This window comes from Bos indicus x Bos taurus, chromosome 2 (assembly GCF_003369695.1).
Source record: "Bos indicus x Bos taurus breed Angus x Brahman F1 hybrid chromosome 2, Bos_hybrid_MaternalHap_v2.0, whole genome shotgun sequence".
Classification (NCBI taxonomy): domain Eukaryota; kingdom Metazoa; phylum Chordata; class Mammalia; order Artiodactyla; family Bovidae; genus Bos; species Bos indicus x Bos taurus.
Genome location: NC_040077.1, coordinates 397,750 through 425,224, shown reverse-complemented (window position 1 = coordinate 425,224; position 27,475 = coordinate 397,750). Strand labels below are relative to the sequence as shown.

The 27,475-nt window shown below is 44.5% G+C and overlaps 1 protein-coding gene across 3 annotated transcripts in view; it reads left to right on the top strand.

Moving 5' to 3' along the window:
* The window catches only part of OCA2 (OCA2 melanosomal transmembrane protein), a 285,968-nt gene that overhangs the window by 57,347 nt on the left and 201,146 nt on the right, over window positions 1-27,475 (top strand). For 2 of the 3 annotated variants that reach the window (XM_027554352.1, XM_027554354.1), the window contains exons 6-11: window positions 1,228-1,300; window positions 7,982-8,142; window positions 9,914-9,996; window positions 11,387-11,540; window positions 24,080-24,151; window positions 25,321-25,386. In XM_027554352.1, coding sequence (XP_027410153.1) covers window positions 1,228-1,300; window positions 7,982-8,142; window positions 9,914-9,996; window positions 11,387-11,540; window positions 24,080-24,151; window positions 25,321-25,386 — 609 coding nt within the window. The remainder of the gene's footprint in view (window positions 1-1,227; window positions 1,301-7,981; window positions 8,143-9,913; window positions 9,997-11,386; window positions 11,541-24,079; window positions 24,152-25,320; window positions 25,387-27,475) is intronic. The other variant, XM_027554353.1, reaches the window with a different exon arrangement.

Here is a 27,475-nt window from a genome sequence, read left to right as displayed (position 1 = left end):
TTGCCTCTCTACTTCCTATTCAAACAACTGTGTGTTTCTGAAGACCCAGTTGCTTAGCACAGCCTGGTGGGTGGGTGTACTGGATTTTCAAGGGTGTACTGGGAGGTATGGTTGGGCCAAGTCTCCCCTGATCCCTGTGAGCTCACCTGAACTCTGTGTCTGGTCTTCACTCTTCTGGTAATTGAAATATTGGTGTTTTGTGGACACAACCAAAACAGAGTTTGAGGAATTTGTTTTGAACCTCTGTAATCTTTTATCTCATCATCACTTTAATTTAGTTTCTGAGGGTGTATAAGGTGCTCTGAAAATTCCACAGTGTGAACTCTTGCCATCATATGGGTTGTATTCCCTACTCTTCCATACAGGAAAACCACATTTGCCCTCCTCTGACAATTTAATTTTAGGGCTGGGTAGTCAATCCTTCATGGAGAAGGCAATGGCAACCCACTCCAGTACTCTTGGCTGGAAAATCCCATGGACGGAGGAGCCTGGTAGGCTGCAGTTCATGGGACTGTTGAGTCAGACATGACTGAGCGACTTCATTTTCCATTTTCACTTTCATGCATTGGAGAAGGAAATGGCAACCCACTCCAGTGTTCTTGCCTGGAGAATCCCAGGGACGGGGGAGCCTGGTGGGCTGCCATCTATGGGGTCGCACAGAGTCGGACACGACTGAAGCAACTTAGCAACAGCAGCAGTAGTCAATCCTTGGAGAAGGCAATGGCACCCCACTCCAGTACTCTTGCCTGGAAAATCCCATGGACAGAGGAGCCTGGTAGGCTGCAGTCCATGGGGTCGCGAAGAGTCGGACACGACTGAGCAACTTCACTTTCACTTTTCACTTTCATGCATTGGAGAAGGAAATGGCAATCCACTCCAGTGTTCTTGCCTGGAGAATCCCAGGGACAGGGGAGCCTGCTGGGCTGCCATCTATGGGGTCACACAGAGTCAGACATGACTGATGCAACTTAGCAGCAGCAGCAGCAGTCAATCCTTAAAACTGTCAAATATCAATAATCAAGGCCCATTGTAGCAAAAAAAAATAGTTTAATGGATCAGAATTTTATCTTTTAATATCTCAGAAAAACTATTCAGAGTAAGTAGGTAAATTTTGGATACATCAAGCAGCACAATTATCATAACCCTATTTTCAGCTCTTATCAAAGTTATTAAATCCTATTGCTGTCACACCACAAATCTATCATTAAATGTTTCTGATTGTTGCAGATTTTATTTAGCCTGTATCCAGATCAAGGAAAGCTCTGGCAATTGCTGGCTGTGTCACCGCTGGAAAGCTACTGTATCTGAACCTTTTTTGAGATGGACGGTCACCCGTGGTTGAGTCACAAAGTGAAAAGACCTGAGAACTGTTATGATGGTTTGCTCAAGGTCACAGCATAAGCAATCATGATTACTCCCCATGTGTTTTTTGTTCCTCCAGGATGTTTGTTGAAAGATAAGGCTTCAGAACATAAAGGGAGGGGGCTTTAGTGAGACAGCAGTGGGTGGGTGGTGGGAAGATTCCCCATGGAAAGGTGACAGCAAACAGTGTATTTTAGTTAAGGCCCAGCTTTCTGTGGCTGTTGGATGCTCTTTCTGTCCCCCCAACCCCACCCCCAGCCCCTGACCTCTTATGTCTTAGCTTAAATGGTTCCTCTTTACCTAACTTTAAGTTCATTGGTTCTTTCCTTGGCAGTGTCATCTGAGCTTGATGATTGCTTGGTTTCCTATCCTCTGGGATCTCTTGCCATTTTGTAGGTCTCAGCTGCTACAACAGAACCATAACCTGGATGACTTAAGCAACAGACATTTATTTCTCACAGTTCTAGAGGCTGGACATCCAAGGTCAGGATGGGCTGATTTGGTTTCTAGTGAGCACTCTGTTTCTGGCTTTCAGACGGCCGCCTTCTTGCTATGTCTCCTATGTTTGTGTATATGTGTGTGTGTGTGTGTAAAGAGTGAGAGCTCTCTGTCTCTTACAAGAACACTGATACTATCAAATCTGGGCCTCAACCTATGACCTCATTTACTTTCAGCTATTTCCTTAGAGACCCAGGCTTCCCAGGTGCCTCAGTGGTAAAGAATCTGCCTGCCGATGCAGGAGACGCAGAAGACATGGATTCCATCCCTGAGTCAGGAAGATCCCTTGGAGGAGGACATGGACATTCAGTCCATAGCAGAGATGAAGTTTTAAGCTTGAAGGTGAACTCACCTTAACTTCTATGGGCCAGGGGGAGTTATGTAAATCCAATTAAATGTTGGCTGTCTTGTGGTCTATGGTTGCCATGGTAACCATCAGTGCCCCAGACACCTGGAATTTCTCAGCCTTCTTTCATCTGCCTGCCAGGCCCTGCACTGTTCCTACCCATTCTTCAGGGGTAGGGCTGCTTTCTCATTTTACCTGCCCCCAGCTCTTAGGGTTCTGCTGTACTCTTGGGCTCCAGATTTGATGTGCTTCCCTATTAAATTCAGGCTTTCTTAGGGATCTCCCCATTCCACTCATTGTCCCTGTGAGAACTTGCTGGAGTTCATGGAAGAAGAAGAGCCTAGAAGATGTTAGCATCCCTATTCGGTGGCTCACCAGGCCAAGGTCAAGGCCTAGTTGAGAAGAGGGCTCAGAAGATCCTGACTCAAGTTTGGTCAAGGAGGAGGTTCTGGACAGTGCTTCTGAGCCCAATATTAGATGAGCTCTGAAGCAAACTGAAGGAGAAGCCTGAGAGTCTCCACAGTTTAGGTGAACCTTACAGATTTGTTCCGTGCACTGCAGCAGCACATTGCTGGCAGTTCAGAAGAACTTTGCTTGTGTGTCTTTCTTTCCATCATGCATGGGCCTTCAGGATATAGTTCTCTGTTCTGAGAACACCAGACCAGAGTAGATGGTCATGCTTGTTAGAAGAACAGTACGAAGACCGTGAGCTGGGAACTCCCAGGAGAGTGGCCCTGGTGCTCACAGTGGGGTTGGGTCAAGTCAAGCTCGATCAGATCAGATCAGATCAGTCGCTCAGTCATGTCCGACTCTTTGCGACCCCATGAATCGCAGCACGCCAGGCCTCCCTGTCCATCACCAACTCCCGGAGTTCCCTGAGACTCACGTCCATCATCCAGCCATCTCATCCTCTGTCGTCCCCTTCTCCTCTTGCCCTTAATCCCTCCCAGCATCAGAGTCTTTTCCAATGAGTCAACTCTTCGCATGAGGTGGCCAAGTACTGGAGTTTCAGCTTTAGCATCATTCTTTCCAAAGAAATCCCAGGGCTGATCTCCTTCGGAATGGACTGGTTGGATCTCTTTGCAGTCCAAGGGACTCTCAAGAGTCTTCTCCAACACCACAGTTCAAAAGCATCAATTCTTCGGTGCTCAGCCTTCTTCACAGTCCAACTCTCACATCCATACATGACCACTGGAAAAACCATAGCCTTGACTAGACGGACCTTTGTTGGCAAAGTAATGTCTCTGCTTTTGAATATGCTATCTAGGTTGGTCATAACTTTCCTTCCAAGGAGTAAGCATCTTTTAATTTCATGGCTGCAGTCACCATCTGTAGTGATTTTGGAGCCCAGAAAAATAAAGTCTGACACTGTTTCCACTGTTTCCCCATCTATTTCCCATGAAGTGATGGGACTGGATGCCATGATCTTCGTTTTCTGAATGTTGAGCTTTAAGCCAACTTTTTCACTCTCCACTTTCACTTTCATCAAGAGGCTTTTTAGTTCCTCTTCACTTTCTGCCATAAGGGTGGTGTCATCTGCATATCTGAGGTTATTGATATTTCTCCCGGCAATCTTGATTCCAGCTTGTGTTTCTTCCAGTCCAGCGTTTCTCATGATGTACTCTGCATAGAAGTTAAATAAACAGGGTGACAATATACAGCCTTGATGTACTCCTTTTCCTATTTGGAACCAGTCTGTTGTTCCATGTCCAGTTCTAACTATTGCTTCCTGACCTGCATACAAATTTCTCAAGAGGCAGGTCAGGTGGTCTGGGATTCCCATCTCTTTCAGAATTTTCCACAGTTTATTGTGATACCTACAGTCAAAGGCTTTGGCATAGTCAATAAAGCAGAAATAGATGTTTTTCTGGAACTCTCTTGCTTTTTCGATGATCCAGTGGATGTTGGCAATTTGATCTCTGGTTCCTCTGCCTTTTCTAAAACCAGCTTGAACATTAGGAAGTTCACGGTTCACATATCACTGAAGCCTGGCTTGAAGAATTTTGAGCATTACTTGCTGGAAAGACGGCTTAAATTTGAGTCATGGATTTGAGTAATGGGAAAAGCAAGAGGACCATGATTGGATACAACAGAGGAAGAAGATGATTTCTTTGTCTTCTCTCTTCCATGATTTGGTCTGGCTAGGACTCTGGTATAAGTTCAAAGGACTTGAAGGATGATACTGAAAACGGATATTTATTAGTTAGACCAAGATGTTTTGGGGACATAAAATGTGGTTAGAATCATGTTGGTCTCCAGAGAAGTAGAGAAATGAATAGCATGTAGTTTCTTCACTTGAGGAGCTAGACCGGGGGGAGAAAAATCTAAAACAGACAAGAGTATGTTGTGAGTGAGCACTTTAACAGAGTAAGCCTGATCTACAGAGGACACAGGCAGGAGTGAGGATCCTCTCAAGCTGTGGATAACAAGGAAGGGTTTAAGGAGAGGAGAGCTTGAGCAATATCTTAAAAGATAGTGGGGTTCTCTAGGTTTGGGGGAGGCCTCTGAGGCAAAGACAAGATATGACTTTAGCAGAGCAGACCTTTCAGAATGGCTGGAAGGCAAGGATCAAAGCTGCCTGCAGGGTGGGTTTGACCACAGGTCCAAGTTGCTGGGATCCATAAGTCACTGCTGACACCAGAACATTGCAGTGGGCTTTGACTCCCAGGCACAATGTGGGCATCTGGAAAAACAGAGGGAGAGGAGGGCAGAGGTACATGTGGTCCAGTGTCCCTTGGATTTTATGTGCACTCCATTTGAGTGGTGGTTAATCATAGTGTGTTTTAATCTTCCTTCTAGGGAGTGACACCCCCACAAGGACAAAGACCTTGTTCCATCCTCCTTGCTCTTTGTTTGCAATGTGCTATGCTCTGATTAGTCGCTCAGTTTGACTCTTTGCAACCCCAAAGATTGTACCCCACCAGGCATCTCTGTTCATGGGGATTCTCCAGGCAAGGATATTGGAGTAGGTTGCCATGCCCTCCTCCAGGGGATCTTCCCCACCCAGGAACTGAACAGGGGTCTCCTGCATTGCAGGCAGATCCTTTACCAGCTGAGCTACCAGGGAAGCCCTATAAACATTCATTACATTATTAGAAGAAGCCTCTGCTTCTCTGATATTAGCCTTCGAGGGTGCTGATCCATCTCCTGGGTTTCTGCAAGGTCTCTAAAGTTTCTTCTGTGCTGAAATATCTTTTCCCACTCCATACATATCATGTGTCTGCCTTGGGGAAAGACCAAGACAGGAATAATTTCAGTGTGGCAGAATCATCAGTGTCTCTTTGGGCCTTTCCCTACTATATCCTGCCTCATCTGTGACTTCTGTTTGCCTTTTGTCCTTTTTGGAAGCCATGTAGCAGCATAGCTGTGGGTAGATGCTTTCTAGCCGAGAGCTGGCTGCCCATTCTCAGCTCTAATATAGGAAACAGTGCTGGAAAAAAAAAACACTTCCTTTTTTTAAAAAATATTAATTTTAATTGGAGGCTAATTACTTTACAATATTGTAGTGGTTTTTGCCATACATTGACATGAGTCAGCCATGGGTGTACATGTGTCCCCCATGCTGAACCCCCCTCCTACCTCCCCCCATACCATCCCTCAGGGTCATCCCAATACACCAGCCCTGAGCTCCCTGTCTGATACATCAAACCTGGACTGGCAGTCTATCTCACATATGGTAATATACATGTTTCAGTGCTATTCTCTCAAATCATCCCTCCCTCGCCTTCTCCCACAGAGTCCAAAAGTCTCTTCTTTACATCTGTGTCTCTTTTGCTGTCTCGCATAGAGGGTTATCATTACCATCTTTCTAAATTCCATATATATGGAATTATAGTATAGTATAGTATATATTAGTTAGTATACTGAATTGGTATTTTTCTTTCTGACTTACTTCACTCTGTATATTAGGCTTGAGCTTCATCCATCTCATTAGAACTGATTCAAATGTATTATTTTTAATGGTTGAATAATATTCAATTGTGTATATGTACCACAGCTTTCTTATCCATTCGTCTGCTGGAGGACATCTTGGTTGCTTCCATGTCCTAGCTATTGTAAACAGTGCTGTGATGAACACTGGGGTACCCGTGTCTCTTTCAATTCTGGTTTCCTCAGTGTGTATGCCCAGCAGTGGGATTACTGGGTCATGTGGCAGTTCTATTTCCAGTTTTTAAGGAATCTCCACACTGTTCTCCATAGTGGGCTGTACTAGTTTTCATTCCCACCAACAGTGTAAGAGGGTTCCTTTTTCTCCACACCCTCTCCAGCATTTATTGTTTGTAGACTTTTTGATAGCAGCCATTCTGACTGGCGTGAGATGGTACCTCATTGTGGTTCTGACTTGCATTTCTCTGATAATGAGTGATGTTGAGCATCTTTTCATGTGTTTGTTAGCCATCTGTATGTCTTCTTTAGAGAAATGTCTGTTTAGTTCTTTGGCCCACTTTTTGATTGGGTCATTTAGTTTTCTGCAATTGAGCTGCATGAACTGCTTATATATTTTTGAGATTAATTCTTTGTCAGTTGCTTTGTTTGCTCTGCCATTTGGAAGGCTGTCTTTTCACCTTGCTTATAGTTTCCTTTGTTGTGCAAAAGCTTTTAGTTTTAATTAGGTCCCATTTGTTTATTTTTGCTTTCATTTCCATTACTCTGGGAGGTAGGTCATAGAGGATCCTGCTGTGATTTATGTCAGAGAGTGAAAAACACTTTATTTGTCAGGATATTTTTGTACTTAAACAAACAAACAAACAGTGCGTCTTGCTAGGGGAATTTTAAAAAAGGGTTAACTATTCACTGGCACTCCCCAACAGTCTGTTTAAATCCCGTAAACACCCTGGCAACAGTGAAGTTCTGCCTTCTCCCAAGTCAGCTCCATAAACCACCTGTTTCTTTAAGGGTTTTAAGGAAGAGTAAAGGAATTGGTCACTGAATTGTCCTGCAATCAGTGAGCTGCTGCTAAGACTTTTGAAACCTCACATAAAACATAGATCATTTTGAGAATCATTTTTTTGCACCTACAGCAGCTTTCTCTTTTGGAGCAAGATATCTGGGCTAGCTCCTGTTTAGAATCCCTGGCGTGGGCCCCAGACCTTGCAGCAGAGGTGAGAGTCAGCTGGCACAGAGAGAGGGAGCCTGAGAGCACAGACCCTTCCATCTGTGCAGCACACCAGTGCAGGGTGTAGGAGTGAAGGGGCCAGGTTGTGGTGGGGATGCAAGAGCATGAGGGTTACATGTTGAGAGGAAGGAGCATCTTTTCCCTATAACTTCCCTGATTCAGTCGTTCACAAGCTTCGAAGGGATTTCCCTCCTCTCAAGGCAATGGACTTCATTGGTTTAGCCGGTTTAGGATTTCTTGTTCAGTTCTCCCTGTGATTTCTCACCAGCCACCTTAGGATTTGGGCATGGCTGTGGATTAGTTCATCTGTTCATTCAGGAGGCCATCCTGTCTGTTGCTCACCATGAGTCCAGGAACTGGGACAGGGGTTTTATTCTGGCTGGCAAGAGTGGTAGCAGAGATGATTGTAGGATGCGAGACACCAGCTAGATGTTAAAGCAGATGATTCAAAACACAATTAAAGAAAACAAAACCAATAGCGTGTGTCAGGAGTGAGGGGCTGAAGAAGCAGGAGCAGGCAGGGTAGATGGAAGGGATGGCCTGGACGTTCCTTTCCTTGTGTGCCTCCCGAGATGGGTGTTCCCTGGGAGGGTTGGGGCGAGGGGGTGTAGTCCAGGCCTGTCCCTCTTGTGCTGTAGTTTGCCTTGACACTCCCCCAGCTGTGAACCTCAGCAGCCACGCAGACTCCATGCTGCTCCAGGTGGGCCTGGCAGGGGCCCTGGTGGCCGGCAGCCCCAGTCATCTCGGGAGAGAAGAGCACGTGATGGTGGAGGTGACCCAGGCCAACACTCCAGGCTCCAGGCGGCGGCGGCCACAGCAGGTTACACCTAAAAGTTACTTGAAAAGAATTGTAAAAAATCATTTTATTTCTTTATAAATTGAATTTCTTCTTGAATGGATTTGATGGGAGCCCTAGGGCAATGACACCATTATTAGGCAAGCTGTTATGTTTTACTTTGTCATGGAAATTCTCTTTTCTCTAAGGCAGTTATAAAATTCTCACAATTTCAGTAAAGTCAGGCTTTTGAGGTTTCTTTATTTTTCAATTTAGAGTGTTTTTTTTTTTTGATAATTCAGGGAAACATATTTTTGAAAGTGCAGTTAAATCTGAGCCTTACCTCATGGTACAGAAGATAGTTCAACACTATGGTTCCCTTGAGTTTGTGGACTCTTAGCTAAGTTTGTGTCTGCTTTCCCCGAGCTTCTGCTTCTGTACCAATATGACCTTGTACTCAGCATCTAAGGCAGGGACTTTATTATTGCACATCCTGCAAAGGTTAGGAGAGTCAGCAGTCCCAGCCACCATGTCCCAGAGCCCAGACAAGGCCTAGTCTCGCTCTCTCGTTCCCCAAATCCTGGCCTCAGGGACTCCCCTGGATTTTCATGATGACTTTCATATGAAGTCATATCCCTAGTTCACAGATTTTCCCTGTTATAACTAATAGAAGGAAACGCTTTTGGTATATGAGGCTGTGTCATCCAGAATGGAGTATGACTGCAGTAATGGTGGGTACAGCACCCATCACATTTTTCTGCCATACAGAGCAGTGTCCCCAGAGCCAGAGTCTGATTATGAAGAAGGCTGCGGTTTCATGGACAATGGCTGATGCAGCACTGATGTTCTAAACTGGTTGCTCTGGCCATGGTCTTAGGACATGAACTTGGCTTCCCTGTATGCATTGCATAGTTCGCTGGCAAGGGTTCCACAGTAAAGATGAGATGGGCACATTTAATCTGCTGATGGTTTCCTCTGTGACCTTGTGTGGAGGAGGCTATGACCTTTTGTAGCCTGCTGACACATCAGTAGTTGCCTACCCTTGGGTCTGTACTGAGCTTCCCAGCTCCAGAAACACAACACAGGAGATTTTTACTGAAGGGTTTTTTTCTTTTTCCTGATACAGTCTTTCCAAACACGAAAGTTTTAAGAGAAGTTGTGATCTCTCATTCAGGCTTTGACCAATTTCAGAGTTCCTTTTTCGATTTTCTTTATAATTTGTGGGTGGCAAGACTTCTGTCCTCCCACTGAAATTTCCCCAGCAGCCATAGCCAGGCCTCCCGCCTTTGCCCCACCAGCACCTCCATCTCTGCACACATCTGGCCCCTTTCATCTGGCTTTTCCACTCCCCTGCCCTTGACAAGGGCAGCTTGGCCTGTGAAACTAGAAGCTCATCCTCAGGCCCTCCTCCCATAGGCTTCTGGGACCCGGGTGTGGAGAGTTTCCTGCTTCCAGTTTGCAAACAGAAAGCAATCTTTCTGGTCAGTTGCCTCAGTGGGTTCAGAAGACTGTCTCCAGTAACATGCAGTGATTTCCTTTTCTCTTAATGGGTTTTATTTACTTCTGTATTTTTGTGTCTTTGTACATGAATTCTGTATTTGTATTTCCGTATTCTTTTTCTTAAACACAGCCCTCCAAATTATGGATGTTTCCAGCTGCACATCACCTGGCTGTCTCTAACATCTCTGTGTGAAAAAGACTTGTGCTCTTTTCTTTCTTCTTATTCTAGACAAGCACCTACCCTGAACATTGCTGGACCCCAGCTGATGGCCCAGACTCAAAGCCTTACCAGGATTTCATGCTTCGACTTTTGCAGGTCACTCATAATTGGACGATATTTTTAAATCCAAGTGGAAGTGAGCACGTGGTGGTGAGCAGGACCTTTGAGGTTCTTAGCAGGTAGGTCTTGGTGACTGAAGTCTCAGGGAAGCTCCTCTGGGACATGTTCCCTAGAGAAGTATGACCCTTGGGACTCCAGTTATGAATAGCTAGCAAGTTATGGGCTTGGAGTTGCTCCTTTTGTGTAGCCAGTGAGCATGAGTCTGTGGTGGGCGTCAAAACCACAGGTGTCAGGAAGTAAGACTGCAGAACCCATTTTGAAGCAAACTATGTTTTACAGCTGATACTTTAAATTCATTAATATCATGAAGCTACGCAATGGGGAATTCTGGTATATCTTAGAATTCTTTTTTCTGTAACGCCACTCCATGTTGAGTCAGTGCTTTTGATTACTATATAAGTTTGCTAGGCCTGCTGTATAAACACCACAGACAGGTGGCTTAAACAGTAGACATCTATTTCCTCAAGCTGGCAGAAGGGTATGTCCCTCCTGAGCCTCCTCTCCTTGGTGTGTGGATGCTGTCAACCCTCTGCATCTCTGTGGGCCAAATTCCTTTTCTTACAAGGACACCAGTCATGTTGGTGTCACTGTTTTTCACTTAATCACCTTTGTGAAGACCTTATCCCCAAATACAGTCACATCCTGAAGTATGGAGAACTAGGATGTCCAGATATGAATTTTGAGGGGACATAATTCAGCTCAGAGCAGTTACTGAAATTTTAGAGTCTATTTTCACCAGGCCACATACTATTGATCTTCATGCTTCTTGTTCCTGGTGTTTTCCCACCATTAGTGACAACCTGACTACCTGTTCTCAGGTTGCACATGACCCTTTTCCAAATGTCTCACATGCGAGAATTGTTGGATTTGCTATTTGTTAGCATGGGCTTCTCAGGTGGTACTAGTGGTAAAGAACCCACCTGCCAATACCAGAGTCATAAGAGACACAGGTTCGACCCCTGGGTCAGGAAGATCCCCTGGAGGAAGGCATGGCAACCCACTCCAGTATTCTTGCCTGGAGAATCCCATGGACATAGAAGCCTGGGTTGCATAGAGTCAGACACGACTGAAGTGACTTAGCATGTGCACAAAGCAATCAGATGTGTGGTGAGGAGGAAGATGGAAAATTAAACGGTTTAAACCACTGTGAACATCCTTGCTCCTGTTCATTGCTGGACTGGTGGCCTGTTATGAGGCAGGCAATGCCTGATGGAGGCTGAGGAGCTATGTCAGAGGGGCCTGGCTATGGGGAGGCTGTGCATGTATTCACGTGGCTTGCCTGTGCTCAGGGCTCCTCATCTGGCAGGTTAGGCACTCTGAGATCGGTTCAGGCTCTGGTTATAGCCATGGGCGACTGGTGTTGGGAAGAAAGCTGAGGGAGCAAGTGCTGATGGTTGATGTCAGGTCTGTTTCCTTAACCAGTGGTAAGATATTTGCTTCATTCTTCAGAGAGCCTGTTTCCATCAGCATCCGCGCCTCCCTCCAGCAGACCCAGATTGTTCCTCTTCTGATGACTCATCAGTACCTCCGCGCAAGTGTTGAAGCACAAGTGACCATTGCTGCGGTCATCCTCGCTGGGGTCTACGTGCTAATTATATTTGAGGTAACTTGCATGCCTGCTCTCCTGGGTTTATCTGTGCCCACAGGTAAGTGTATTTTAACATGTTGGGTGCTAGGGATGGGCTCAGTCTTGCATTTTAATTGAATTGAAATAGTGTCTTTCCTAAAAAGTAACATTTCCCTCATTCTAGGTAGAAAATTGCTCTGTACTGGAATATTTGCTGAATCTTGGCAGTTGCCATATGCAAGATGAGTTTTGCCAGGCACTAGAAAAAGTTTATTGAGAAAACTGAATGTGCACATGATTTTCTCACCCTCGATTTGCTGCTCACACAGAATGCCCCTGAAGAGACAAGTGTTGAAACTTTCTGAGAATCGGGGTCTTTGTCTGTAAAATGGGCGTGTTAAAATACCCCCTATTTTTTCATAGGATTGTGTGCACAATGAGGACCTTGGAGACCTTGGGCTATGTGTGGGGAAGGATTATCTGTTATGTTTATCAACTCAGCTAATGAGCCCAATGATTTCATGTCCCATCAATTCAGTGTTTCTGGAAAATTTTAAGTGTGGCTATACCTTCAATAGCATTAAACAAAGTACAGATACTGCCTGACTGGGCAGGTCCATTGTTGTTTTAGTTGTGAAACCAGATTTACAGCAACACACAGATGGGACTTTTGGCCCCACTGGGCTGAGCCTGGAGGATCAGGAGGTGAAGGTGAAGGTAAAGGGATGTGTCTTCTCAAAATATGAAAAGTGCCCTGGAGCTTCAAGGAGGTAATCTGAGGGGGGAGTGGCCAGGAAAATTCCCGAAATTCCCTGAGGCTGTCTGATCTGTCTGTGAGGAATGCTGGCTTCAGCAGGTTGAGCCCATAGTTGTCCAATAAGGTCCATCCATGGGTTTAGTTGCTCTGTCTCATTTATTCTGGGGCGGCTCTATTCTGTCCTCCCCCCACCCTACCCCAATCAATATTATTATTGTTTCAGGGTTCCTATGACCACACACAAAACTCTGTGATCAGGCAGAGTCTGGAGGAGTCCAGGAGCAAGTTTCTTAGCAGTTTTCTCCTCAAGGAGCCACAGAGAACATATTACTTCCTCCAACGGCATTGTTTAAGGGCAGGCTGCTTGAGATGTAGAGCCCAAGGTTTTTGTTGATGTGATTTGATAATCACAAAATTAATACACAGAAATCCCTTGCATTCCAGTACACTAACAATGAAAAATCAAAAAGAGAAATTAAGGAAACAATCCCATTCACCATCACAACAAATAGTATAAAATATCTAAGAATCAGTTCAGTTCAGTTCAGTAACTCAGTCGTGTCCAATTCTTTGCAACCCCATGAATTGCAGCACGCCAGGCCTCCCTGTCCATCACCAACTCCTGGAGTTCACTTAAACTCATGAATAAACCTACTTAAAGAGACAAAAGATCTGTATGCAAAAAGCTATAAGACACTGATAAAAGAAATCAAAGAACATGGACAGATGAAGAGATACACCATGTTCTTGCATTGGGAGAATCTGTATTGTGAAAATGACCATACTACCCAAAGCAATCTAAAGATTCAATGCAATCACTATCAAATTACCAATGGCATTTTTTCAGAGAACTGGAACAAAAAATTTTACAATTTGTATGGAAAAACAAAAGACCCCAAATAGCCAAAGCAACCTTGAGAGAAAAACATGGAACTGGAGAAACCAGCTTTCCTGATTTCAGACTATACTACAAAGTTACAGTCATCAAGACAGTATGGTACAGGCACAAAAACAAAAATATAGACCAATGGAACAAGACAGAAAACCCAGAGATAAACCCATGTACCTATGGGAATCTTATCTTTGGCAATGGAGGCAAGAATATACAATAGAGGAAAGACTATCTCTTCAATAAGTAGCATGCAAAAACTGGACAACTACATGTAAAATCATGAAACTAGAACACTTCCTAACACAGAACACAAAAATAAACTCAAAATTGATTAAAGACTAAAATATAAGGCCAGAAACTATAAAGTTCTTAGAGGAAAACATAGGTAGTACACTCTGACATAAATCACAGCAATGTCCTCCAACACCCACCACCTAGAGTAGTCAAAATAAAAACAAATGGAACCTAATTAAACTTAAAAGCTTTTGCACAGCAAAGGAAACTGTTCAGTTCAGTTCAGTTGTTCAGTCATGTCCAACTCTTTCCGACCCCATAAACTGCAGCATGCCAGGCCTCCCTGTCCATCACCAACTCCTGGAGTCCACCCAAACCCATGTCCATCAAGTTGATGATGCAATCCAACCATCTCATCCTCTGTTGTCCTCTTCTCCTCCTGCCCTCAATCTTTCCCAGCATGAGGGTCTTTTCCAATAAGTCAGCTCTTCGCATCAGGTGGCCAAAGTATTGGAGTTTCAGCTTCAACATCAGTCATTCCAATGAACACCCAGGACTGATCTCCTTTAAGATGGACTGGTTGGATTATTTACAGGAAACTGTAAACAAGGTGAAAAGACAGCTCTCAGAATGGGAGACAATTTCAAATGAAGCAACTGGCCAAGGATTAATCTCCAAAATATATAAGCAGCTCATATAGCTCAATATCAGAAAAATAAGCAACTCAATCAAAAAATTAGCAGAAGGCCTAAACAGATATTTCTCCAAAGAAGACATAGAGATGGCAAATAAACACATGAAAAGATGCTCAACATCACTCATTATTAGAGAAATGCAAATCAAAACTACAACGAAGTATCACCTCACACCAATCAGAATGGCTATCATCAAAAAACCTATGAACAATAAATGCTGGACAGGATGGGAAGAAAAGGGAATCCTCCTGCACCATTGGTGGGAATGTAAACTGATACAGCCATTATGGAGAACAGCATGGAGATTCCTTAAAGACTAGGAATAAATCTACCACGTGACCCAGCAATCCCACTACCGGGTATGTACCCTGAGAAAACCACAATTCAAAAAGACACATGGACCCCAGTGCTCATTGCAGCACTATTTCCATTAGCCAGGTCATGGAAGCAACCTTGTTGTCCATCAACAGAGAAATGGATAAAGAAGATGTGGTATATTACTCAGCTGAATATAAAGGAACGAATGTGAATCTGTTGTAGTAAGTCAGAAAGAGAAAGACAAATATCATATATTAATGTATATAAATGGGATCTAGAAAAATGATACTGATGAATCTATTTGTAGGGAAGGAATGGAGTTGCAGACATAGAGAAGGGACTTGTGGACAGAGCAGGGGAAGGAGTGGGTGGGATGCATTGAGGAAGTAGCATTGACACATACACACTATCATGTGTTAAACAGATAGCTAGTGGGAAGCTGCTATATATCACAGTGAGCCCAGCCTGGCCCTCCGTAATGACCTAGAATGGTGTGATGGGGGAGAGAAGGGAAGCTCAAGAGGCAGAGGAGATATATATCTGTATCTATATCTATATATAATGACTAATTTGTGTTATTGTACAGCAGAAGCCAACACAACATTGTAAAGCAATTTTCCTCCAGTTAAAAAAGAAAAGAAAAAAAATAAGAAAATATCACATTAGGCATGACTGTTTCTCCTAACTCTCAAAGAATCCAGATGTGCACAGGTGGTCTCAGCTGTTCCTACCCTCCCTCTCCTGCTACCTTGCCTTTGCAGGTGGCTCTTGTGGTAAAGAACATGCCTGCCAATACAAAAGACATAAGACATGTGGGTTCAATCCCTGGGTCAGGAAGATCCCTTGGAGGAGGGCATGACAACCCACTCCAGTATTCTTGCCTGGAGAATCCTATGGACAGAGGAGCCTGGCAGGCTACAGTCCATGGGGTCCCACAGAGTCAGACACGACTGAGTGACTTAGCACACACAGAGGACAGACAGCACTGTGGGTTAGTCTGGAATCAGAAACGCCAACACAGCCTAGCTTGGGTGCCATCCCCAAACCACCCTTCCCTCACAGACACATGGACACACCCATGCTGAGGCAGTTTGTTTGGTAACATACAGACCCTGCCAAACCATCACAGGTGGGAACATAACAGATGAGTTTAAGAAGAAAGTGGGTGTGCTGGCTCTTATGTGAAGTGCCTTTGACACTCAGACCTCAAAGACAGTGATGAGACTACCCCCATCACTGACTACCCCAGTGAGGTGGCAGCTGGCCCACCCCTCAGATATGGCCCCTGCCTCTCCTACACACAGAAGGCCCTGGGCAAGAGAAATGCTCACAAGAGCAGTAGGGGTTGGGGGAGAAAGAGCAGAGGCCCTTGTTGCCAGGCCCTCCCAAACCACTGGCCAGCAGGTGAACCCTCTTTCATTCCTTATGAAGCTTCTTAGGCAAACTGGACCCCTTGATGAAATGAGATGGTTCATGGTGACATTCTCAAAGGAGACTCCAGAATAGCAATGGATGCCAGAAATTCCCTCCAGTGGCAGTGCAGTGAGAAGTGCAGCAGTCGGTGCTCCCCCAAGGTAGGTCCCGAGCTCAGCAAGAGTTATGAGATTCTCTCCAGCTATGTGAGAACCAGGCTCAGTGGGCTCTGGCACCGGAAGGAGAAGGCACCACCCCTCCCTGTAGGGGTATGGTCACCTCCTGCTTCCAGTCAGCCTCTCAGCATCTGCACATGTGGTCAACAGGCCTCTGCTCACTGTAATTCATAAGAGACCCAGGCTGCTTCTCACCTGGGCACCACTGAGGCAAGAAGAAGGGGGAGTCTCTCTTCTCATATCCCAACAAGCAGAACACAGTTTACAACCAAATCTGACTTCAGAGGGAAGGGTAGGCAGTTCACCATGCACAAGGACAAGAAAGCATTCACATGGAAGAACAGGCAGGCAAGGCCCACACTTTCAAAGAGGCCAAAGCACCCTCTTCCTAGGAGATAAGGGAGGGTATAAAGAGGACCCACCTGGAAGGTAGTGCAGCAAACAGAGCAGTGTTACTACCTTGTAGGCAGACAGGACCCAGCCCAGGAAAATTGGAGCTGGCCCAGGTCTTACACCAGAGCACAGAGAGGCAGGGTGTCACCTCAAGGGACAGCCAGTTCATGCCCTACAAACCAAAAAGTTCTCTAAGTTTTGCAGATGAAGAAAGTGAAATGTGGAGAATTTACTTAGCATCTAAAAGCCCATAATCACCCTACTACATCATGGCAGGAAGAAACAATTGGAAACACGGCCTTCAACTGGACGCACACTGTAAGTGCTAAAATGCCTATGAAATGCAGAGTGGTACTGAATTCAAGGCCCGGAACTGTACCACTTGTACACTGGCCTGGGAATTTTTAGAAACACAGGATTCAGAACCGAGGAATGTCTAGGAAACCCACCACCAGTGTTTCTGCTGTCACTGTGGATCAGTTGGCTCCTGCTGTTGCCCTCCTGTACTGGGAGGGAAGGGGCTCAAGAAGGCACAGGTACCTCCCTCCATGAGCAGCCCCTCCCTAAACAGAGGTGCTCCTGCTGCCCAATGCTCCCCAGTCTAGGAGAATTTATATGAGATGACACAAAGCAAAGGCTCCCAGAGCTCATGTGGGGTCCCTAGAGAGCAAGGCACACATGCAGTGGCATACAGCTGCTTGCGGACAGTGTACAGCAGCCAGCACACCACATGGGCAGAAATGGCAGCCATGGGAGTTCCACATATCTGCAGATATTTAGGTATCTCATTCTTCTAATGAGTCTCCCTGCACTTCCTTTATCCTTGCATTTACCAAAGTAGCCCAAGGAAGAAGATTAGTCAACCATCTCACGTTCTGATCATTTAAATGTAAACTGGGAGATGATGTCAGCATCATGGCAGCTTGAGATATCCCTCCTTTTTGTCCCCCTTTTCTGATAGCTAACTAGGCATCCATCCACAAAGAAAAAGTACCTCTGTAGGAGCAGTGAGATTCAAAGGACCTAGGAGGAGCCTCTCCTGCCTGTGCACCCAGTAATAAGCAAACATACCCTAGCCTAAGCTGTGAAACCAGCAGGAGCCAGCAATGACAACCTAATCTCTCTTGGCTGCTATCAGGGAAAACCTAGACAGTGCTGACCTGAGCAGATACCCAGGAACAGCAGAGAGTTTGTAGAAGCCCAGCCTTTCTGAGAGGAAATTACAGCATGTCACTGAAGGAAAACAGTACAAGTTAGGACACACTGGAGAGGGTCATAGGACCTTGGTCAGCACTGCCCCTCTCCTAAGGCCACATTCCGCTGGGCTGAACTAACTGATAGGGAGTAAGTGCTTGGCTTCCCCAGCTGTGCAGGATGCAGGAAGAAAACCAACTTATCTCTGCCAGAACCCGAGTACTCAGGCAGGGCATCCATGCTTGCAGGGAGGGAGGTCAGGAAAGAGTCAAGTGAAACTATCAAAGGGCATTAAAGGAATACATTTTCTGCTGACTGCACTCAGCACTTCAGCAGGAAATCTGATTATTGATCTGGAGAAGCTCATCCTAGGATCCCCCCAAGGCCTGCAGGCATCCCTAATGCCAACCTCTCCCTGTCTCCCCCCACTGCCTTTGTAGTGGCTCCTAGTACATGCTCTCTGTGTGGTGGTGAGAGCACTGTTGGTCAACAGTAGATGGAGTGCTGCCAGAAAACAGACTGGCTGTGGGCAAAGGAGAACTGGAGCTATAGCACCGCCTACTGCCAACAAAAGGGGCTTTTCCAGCAGCCAGCCTGGTGAGCTGCAGAGCCAGAGAACACATAAAAGCATACACATTCTGTCACAAGAAGGAGCAAGAAGAGTGCAGCAGGTGTGTCCACAGGAGGTCAGAGAAAGTATCAGGCGTAACAGAACAAACAAACAGTATATCCCATCTGAATACAACTAATAAAGATTTGAGGAGACGTCTGTTACTTTGCTGACAAAGGTCCATGTAGTTAAAGCTATAGTTTTTCCAGTAGTCATGTACAAATGTGAGAACTGGACCATAAAGAAGGCTGAATGCCGAAGAATTGATGCTTTTGAACTGTGGTGTCAGAGAAGACTCTTGAGAGTCCCTTGGACTGCAAGGAGATCTAACCAGTCCATCCTAAAGGAAATCAGTCCAGAATATTCATTGAAAGGACAGATGCTAAAGCTGAATCTCCAATACTTTGGCCACCTGATACAAAGAACTAACTCATTGGAAAAGACCCTGATGCTGGGAAAGATTGAAGGCAGGAGGAGAAGGGGACAACAGGATGAGGTGGTTGGTTGGCATCACTGACTCAATGGACATGAGTTTGAGCAAGCCCCGGGAGTTGGTGATGGACAGTGAAGCCTGGCGTGCTGCATTCCACGGGGTCGCAAAGAGTTGGACATGACTGAGCGACTGAACTGACTGACTGACTGCTACTTCAAATGAGAAAGCATCAATGTAAAGCTACAAGGAATATGAAAAATCAAGGAAATAAATCATCACCAAAGATAACAACAGTCATTCAATAAGTTAACTCAAAGGCACAGAATGTTGCTATCTTGCTGATAAAGTATCAAAAGTAGCTATACCGATGCAGAGAACAAAGTACTGGTTACCTGCAGGGAGGAGGTGGAGGCAAAATATAAGGGTGGAAGAGTGGGAGGTACAAAGTATTGGGTGTTAAGATAGGCTACAAGAATGTATTGTACAATATGGGGACTATTGCCAACATTTTGTAATAACTATTAATGGAGTGTAACTTTTAAAACTGTAAAGTAATTAGCCTCCAATTAAAATAAATAAATTAATTAAAATAGTTATACTGAGGATACTCAATGAGCTACAAGGAAAGACAAAAAGATAATTCAGTGAAATCAGGAAAACAACACATGAACAAAATGAGAAAATTAACAAATGAATAGAAATCATGAAACAGAAACAAACAGAAATTCTGGAGCTAAAGAACTCAGTGAGGAAGATGGAAAATGCAATAGAACATCAACAGCAGAGCAGACCAAATGGAAGATAAAATAATAAGTGATCATGAGGAAAGGAGTTTTGAATAACCCAATCAGAGGAGACCAAAGAAGAAAATGAAAAAGAGCAAAGAAAACCTTCATTGTCTGTCAGATGTTCATGTAGGATAACTGGATTCCAGAAGGAGACAAGTGAGAGAAGGGGGAAGAAAGTTAATTTAAAGAAGTAATCGCTGAGCTTCCAGTTTAGAATGGCAGAGTAGAAGGGTGGGCACTCATGTCCTCCTGCAAGAGCACCAAATCACAACTAGCTGTTGAATAACCATCCACAGAAGGGCACTGGAACCTACCAAAGGAAAAAAAAAAGATGCCCCATATCCAAAAACAAAGAAGAAACTGCAGCAAGACAGTGAGAGGGGCACAGTCACAGTAAAATCAAATCCCATACCTGCCAGATGCGTGACCCACAAACTGGAGAAGAGTAATACCAAAGAGGTTCTCCCACTGTTGTGAAGGTTCTGAACCCCACGTCAGGCTTTCCAGCTTGGGGATCTGACAAAGGGACTGGGAATTCCCAGGGAATTTACCTTGAAGGCCAGCGGGATTTGATTACAAGACTTCCACAGGACTGGGGGAACCAGAGATTCTGGTCTTGAAGGGCACAAACAAAACCTTATGCACATCAAGACTCAGAGGAAAGGAGCAGTGACTCCACAGGTGATTGAACCAAAACAACCTGCTAGATTTGGAGGGCCTCCTGTGGAGGCATGGGTCAGAAGGGGCTCACCACAGTGATGGAGGTATTGGCAGTGGCAGTCTGGAAAGGTCCGCCTAAGGTCTAATGGTGACCCTCTTGGAGGTCACCATTGACTGGACCATAGGGCCCATAGACTTGAGGGCTGGGTCTTCTCAAGTCAAAAAACTACCAGGGAGGGAGGGCAACCCCACCCATCAGCAGATAACTGGATTAAAGCTTTACTGAGAAAGGCCCTGCCAACCAGAGCAAGACTCAGTTTTTCCCACCACAAGTCCCTTCCATCAGGAAGTTTACATAAGCCTTCTCGCCTCTTCCATCATGGGGCAGACAAAAGAAGCAAGAACTACAGTCTTACAGTGACTAAAGCTAAAACCACATTACAGAAAGGTAATTAACAAGAAGAAAGCAGAAGGTTATGTCCCAGATGAAGGGACAAGATGAAACCCCAGACAAACAACTAAATGAAGTAGAGATTGGCAACCTTCCAGAAAAAGAATTCAGAATAATGATAGTGAAGATGATTCAGGACCCTGGGGGTGGGGGCAAGGGGAAATGGAGGCAAAGATTGAGAAGATGCAAGAAATGTTTACCAAAGACCTAGAAGAACTAAAGAACAAACAAATATAAATAAATAATACACCAGAAGCAGGGATCAAGACCATCCCCATGGAAAAGAAATGCAAAAAAGCAAAATGGTTGTCTGAGGAGGCCTTACAAATAGCTGTGAAAAGAAGAGAAGCAAAAAGCAAAGGAGAAAAGGAAAAATATTCTCATTTGAATGCAGAGTTCCAAAGAATAGCAAAGAGAGATAAGAAAGCCTTCCTCAGTGATCAATGCAAAGAAATAGAGGAAAACAACAGAATGGGAAAGACTAGAGATCTCTTCAAGAAAATTAGAGATACCAAGGGAACACTTCATGCAAAGATGGGCTCAATAAAGGACAGAAATGGTACGGACCTAACAGAACCAGAAGATATTAAGAAGAGGTGGCAAGAATACACAGAAGAACTCTACATAAAAGATCTTCACAACCTAGGTAATCACGATGGTGTGATCACTCACCTAGAGCCAGACATCCTGGAATGTGAAGTCAAGTGGGCCTTAGAAAGCATCACTATGAACAAAGCTAGTGGAGGTGATGGCATTCCAGTTGAACTATTTCAAATCCTGAAAGATGATGCTGTGAAAGTGCTGCACTCAATATGCCAGCAAATTTGGAAAACTCAGCAGTGGCCACAGGACTGGAAAAGGTCAGTTTTCACTCCAATCCCAAAGAAAGGCAATGCCAAAGAATGCTCAAGCTACCGCACAATGGCAGTCATCTCACACGCTAGTAAAGTAATGCTCAAAATTCTCCAAGCCAGGCTTCAGCAATATGTGAACTGTGAACTTCCTGATGTTCAAGCTGGTTTTAGAAAAGGCAGAGGAACCAGAGATCAAATTGCCAACTACCACTGGATCATTGAAAAAGCAAGAGAGTTCCAGAAAAACATCTATTTCTGCTTTATTGGCTATGCCAAAGCCTTTGACTGTGTGGATCACAATAAACTGTGGAAAATTCTGAAAGAGATGGGAATATCAGACCACCTGACCTGCCTCCTGAGAAATCTATATGCAGGTCAGGAAGCAACAGTTAGAACTGGACATGGAACAACAGACTGGTTCCAAATAGGAAAAGGAGTTCGTCAAGGCTGTATATTGTCACCCTGCTTATTTAACTTCTATGCAGAGTACATCATGAGAAACGCTGGACTGGAAGAAGCACAAGCTGGAATCAAGATTGCTGGGAGAAATATCAATAACCTCAGAGATGCAGATGACACCACCCTTATGGCAGAAAGTGAAGAGGAACTAAAAAGCCTCTTGAAAGTGAAAGAGGAGAGTGAAACTGTTTCACATTCAGGAAACTGAGATCATGGCATCTGGTCCCATCACTTCATGGGAAATAGATGGGGAAACAGTGTCAGACTTTACTTTTTGGGGCTCCAAAATCACTGCAGATGGTGACTGCAGCCATGAAATTAAAAGATGCTTACTCCTTGGAAGGAAAGTTATGACCAACCTAGATAGTATATTGAAAAGCAGAGACATTACTTTGCCAACAAAGGTCCGTCTAGTCAAGGCTATGGTTTTTCCAGTGGTCGTGTATGGATGTGAGAGTTGGACTGTGAAGAAAGGGAAGCGGCGAAGAATTGATGCTTTTGAACTGTGGTGTTTTAGAAGACTCTTGAGAGTCCTTTGGACTGTAAGGAGGTCCGACTAGTCCATCCTAAAGGAGATCAGTCCTGTGTGTTCATTTGAAGGACTGATGTGGAAGCTGAAACTCCAATACTTTGGCCACCTGATGTGAAGAATTGACTCATTGGAAAAGACTCTGATGCTGGGAGGGACTGGGGGCAGGAGAAGGGGATGACATAGGATGAAATGGCTGGATGGCATCACTGACTAGATGGGCATGAGTTTGGGTGAACTCCAGGAGTTGGTGATGGACAGGGAGGCCTGGCATGCTGCGATTCATGGGTCACAAAGAGTCGGACACGACTGAGCGACTGAACTGTACTGAGAAGCAAACACTAGCAGAATAACTGAGGCAGAATGGACAAATGACCTGGAGGACAGAATGGTAGAAATCACTGGCATAGAACAGAATATAGAAAAAAGAATGAAAAGAAATGAAGACAGCCTAAGAGACCTCTGAGACAACATTAAATGCACCAACATTTGCATTATAGGGGTCCCAGAAGGAGAAGAGAGAGAGAGAAAGGACCTGAGAAAATATTTGAAGAGATAAGACCTGAAAATTCCCATATATGAGATAGGAAATAGTGAACCAAGTCCAGGAATCACAGAGAGTCCCAGGCAGGATAAACCCAAGAAGGAACACACTGAGACACATAGTAATCAAACTGACAAAAATTAAAGACAGAGATAAAATATTAAAAGCAACAAGAGAAAAACAACAAGTAACATACAAGGGAACTCCCATCAAGGTATTAGCTGACCAATGGCAACCCACTCCAGTATTCTTGCCTGGAAAATCCCATGGACGGAGGAGCCTGATAGGCTGCAGTCCATGGGGTTGTAAAGAGTTGGACACGACTGAGTGACTTCACTTTCACTTTTCACTTTCATGCATTGGAGAAGGAAATGGCAATCCACTCCAGTGTTCTTGCCTGGAGAATCCCAGGGATGGTAGAGCCTGGTGGGCTGCTGTCTATGGGGTCGCACAGAGTCGGACACGACTGAAGTGACTTAGCAGCAGCAGCAACACAAATTCTACAAGCCAGATATATTTAAAATTATGAAAAGGAAGAGCCTACAACCAAGAATACTCTACCCAGCAAGACTCTCCTTCAGACTTGATGGAGAAATCAAAAGCTTTCCAGATAAGCAAAAGTTAAGAGAATTCAATACCATCAAACCAGCTTTACAACAAATACTAAAGTAACTTCTCTAGGCAGGAAACACAAGAAAAGGAATAAGACCTGCCAAGAGAAAATAAACCCAAAACAATTGAAAAAATTTTAATAGGATCATACATATAGATAATCACCTTAAATCACCTTTCTTTAGAAAGCAGACTGGTGATAGCTGTGTGTGCGTCTAGGGCATCCAGACTTTGAAACCCATGATTTATCTATTGTCCTAAATTCCCTGGTGGCTCAGCTTGTAAAGAATCCACCTGTAATGTGGAAGACCTGGGTTTGATCTCTGGGTTGGGAAAATCCCCTGGAGAAGGGCATGGCTACCGCTCCACTATCCTGGCTGGGAGAATTCCATGGATTGTGTAGTCCATGGGATCGCAAAGAGTCGGACACAACTTTCACTTTCACTTTCAATAGGTATGGTATAGAATGGCCAATCTTCACAAATACTTATACCAATACAAGCTTCTGTGTGTTTTAAAATCCTGTGGACTAGAGTGAAGTAATGTTCTATGCTTCTTTCCAGATTGTTCACAGAACACTAGCAGCCATGTTGGGGTCCCTTTCAGCATTAGCAGCGCTGGCTGTGATTGGTGACGTAAGTTGTAACATTTTGAGTCAAAGGCTTAGCATTTGATAGAATGTCAGCTTCAAAGGCAGTCCAATAATTAGGTGTTATTTTAATATACTATTTCACGTTTCCTGTTAAGGCATGAACTAATGAACTTTATACCATTGATGAGCAATTAACATTTGATTTTATCACACACACCCCATCTTAGCTGAGGAAAGGCTCATGATGGTCAAGTACTCATTCAGGCCATGCACCTGAGCAATGTTAGAGCCAGCCATATGCACTGTCAGCCCTTGGAGACCAGGGGAGGCCATCCTAGCTGGAGCAGAGAGGTGGGAGATAGTGAGGTTGGGGACAGACATCAGGAGGTCCCTGGAAGTGCATGTCTGTGAGGTGATACTGTCCCCTCAGGATCTGAGCATGTTCCATCCTGCAGAGACACTGGAATGAATGTAGAGAAGCAAGAGAGGCCAAATACTCTGGAGATGGAGGCCTGGGGTTGTTTGAGGAGCAGTGCTGCACTGACCAAGGTGGCCACACATGGAACTTGGGATTCGAAAAAAACTCTGTAGAATTTCACAGATTGTTCTGAAAAATGTTTCTAAAGGCCAGTCAACCAAAGAGTAAAAATAATATGTGAGACCTTGTTATTTATTTATTTTTCTCTTTTATGGCTAGAATTGGTATAAACAAACACTCACTCTCAGGGTAAAATGTCCCAGAATCCTAAAACTTACACATAAACCTCTGTTACTTTGATTAATTGTTAAGGAGTAGTGTAGTAGTAGTTATTTAATTTTGGAAATAATTGATATGGCATATGCCTTGTGCTGCAGGAAAATCTCTGGACCACTGTGAAGTCCTTTTCCAACAACGAGGCTCTCCAAGTGCCCTCACTTCCCAGTCTGGGCTCCCAGTTCCCCATGATCCTACCTTTCCTTAGGGACAGGGACAGGGCTTAAGAAGTCTGCCTTTCTCATTGACAAGTGCATAGTTTTGATGTTACGATGCTTTGGGTCACGACTGTTTTTCAGTAATGATATAATAGGATTTCAAAGGCAAGTGGATGGTGTGATTTTTGTGATTTTCAGCTCTGGCCATGAGTGGGTTTTCTGTAAAGTGCACATGTTTACAGCTTATCACCAGGAGGATGAGGCCCAGGACTAATTGGCTAATTTGTGGTTTGATTGCAGAGACCCAGCCTGACCCATGTGGTGGAGTGGATTGATTTTGAGACTCTGGCCCTGCTGTTTGGCATGGTAATGACAGTCCTCCCAGTGGGACTGGGCCCCAAGTTTGCTGTAACCTGGGACTTTCTCTTTTACTGCTGTCACTGCTAATTCTTAAGGACACCATGCTGCTTGACTGTTAGGGCTTGATTGAGAAGTGTTTGCAGGTCTAGCTAATTTCTCCTGATGAAGAATGGAGTGATTGGTGCTCTGGTTGGTTAGCTGGAAAATTTTAGCCTAAGGCCTCTCTAACAGAGAAATAATCTTGCCATTGAGAAAATTCAGCAGTTTTTTGAGTTACTGTCCTTAAAATATAAAATGATATATCTTAAATAAATAAACCATATAAATTTTTCAGTGATTGAAAAAGTACCTTTAATTATATGGATAAAGGAAGAAAGGAAGAAATTGTCCCTAAGTGATAGTTTGTTAATTTACCATATTTTCAAGTGACCACTCTACTGCATGCTATGGAGAGTGTCACCAAATCAACCTGTAGGAAGGGAATTTTAAGGCACACTAGTGAGTTAGTGGGAGAAGGCAATGGCACCCCACTCCAGTACTCTTGCCTGGAAAATCCCATGGACGGAGGAGCCTGGTAGGCTGCAGTCCATGAGGTTGCTGAGAGTTGGATACGACTGAGCGACTTCACTTTCACTTTTCACTTTCATGCATTGGAGAAGGAAATGGCAGCTCACTCCAGTGTTCTTGCCTGGAGAATCCCAGGGACGGTGGAGCCTGGTGGGCTGCCGTCTATGGGGTCTCACAGACTTGGACATGACTGAAGCGACTTAGCAGCAGCAGCAGCAGTGAGTTAGTGTGGAACATGAGTCATAAACAGATTTAGTTGGAATAAGGGGAATTTGACAAGGGTCTGGACAGCAGTGGGAATGGCTCATGTGTCCTTGAACAGACCCCACAGTGGCTGAGTGATCTGAAGGAGGGCTGTGCTGCTCTAGGTGTCAATGTGATCCAAAATAACTGTCTGCTTTGTGGATGCGGTGTGGGATTCAGGTCAGTGCTCTGAATTCAGGCTTTATAGAGAAACTAATTTTTGTATTGGGTTCTGAAAAGTATATAGGGTTTGGACATATGGAAGGAAAAAGGAAAGCGTACCAGATATCTCATAAGTTTTTGTTATAAAAAAAAGTTTAAATGATTGGTGTATTAGTTTGCTGGGACCGCCATTATAAAGTACCATACACTGGGTGACTTAAACAACAGAAATGTATTTCCTCATAGTTCTGGAGGCTAACGTCCAAGATCAAGATGTGTGCAGTGTTGGTTTCTTCTGAGGCTTATAGATGATCATCCGCTCAAGTCCTCACATGATTGTCCCTCTGGGCGTGTCTATGTCCTCCTCTCTTCTTATAAGGTCAATAGGCATATTGGATTAGGGCTTCACTTTAATTTAATTATCCTCTTAATACAGTTATATTGGATTTTAACAATGAATGGCTTAATTTTTTCTCAGTTGGAATCAGTTCAAGAAGGTTCTATATAGAACTTTGGGGTGTGTGTGGTCCAGAGACAGTCTGTATAACCAGACCCCTGTCTTTTTTACCCTGTTTATTTCCAGTCATCCACCCATGGGACCACTCACCCAGTCCCTGAGTTCCAGTCTCTCTTGGGTGGTTCTGGCAGCAGACATGTGTAACAGTTTCACCACAACAGTGGAAGACCACACGGGACCTACCCTGTGTAGTTCACCTACACATGTGGTCATTCATGTGTAGCTTCCATTGGTGTGAAGCATCACACTCTATAAGTGGCCTCACAGTGGCCATTTGGATAGGATGAACAATGATGGTCATTATAGATGAGGCAGAGATTTGTACTGTTTTGCACTGTTTTTGTGAAACACAGTTTTGGGCCCACTATTTTCTAAAGTACTTTAGTTTACATAATTCACAACAACCTTACGAGGGAGTAAGACATACAGAAGTAAGGTGAGAAAACCAAAGTACAGAGAATTAAATAATTTTTTTTTTTTGCTCAAGGCTCTGTTTGACTGTTTGCAACCCCATGGACAGCAGCATGCCAGGCTTCCCTGTCCACCACCAAATCCCGGAGTTTGCTCAAATTCACGTCCAGTGAGTCAGTGTTGCCATCCAACCAT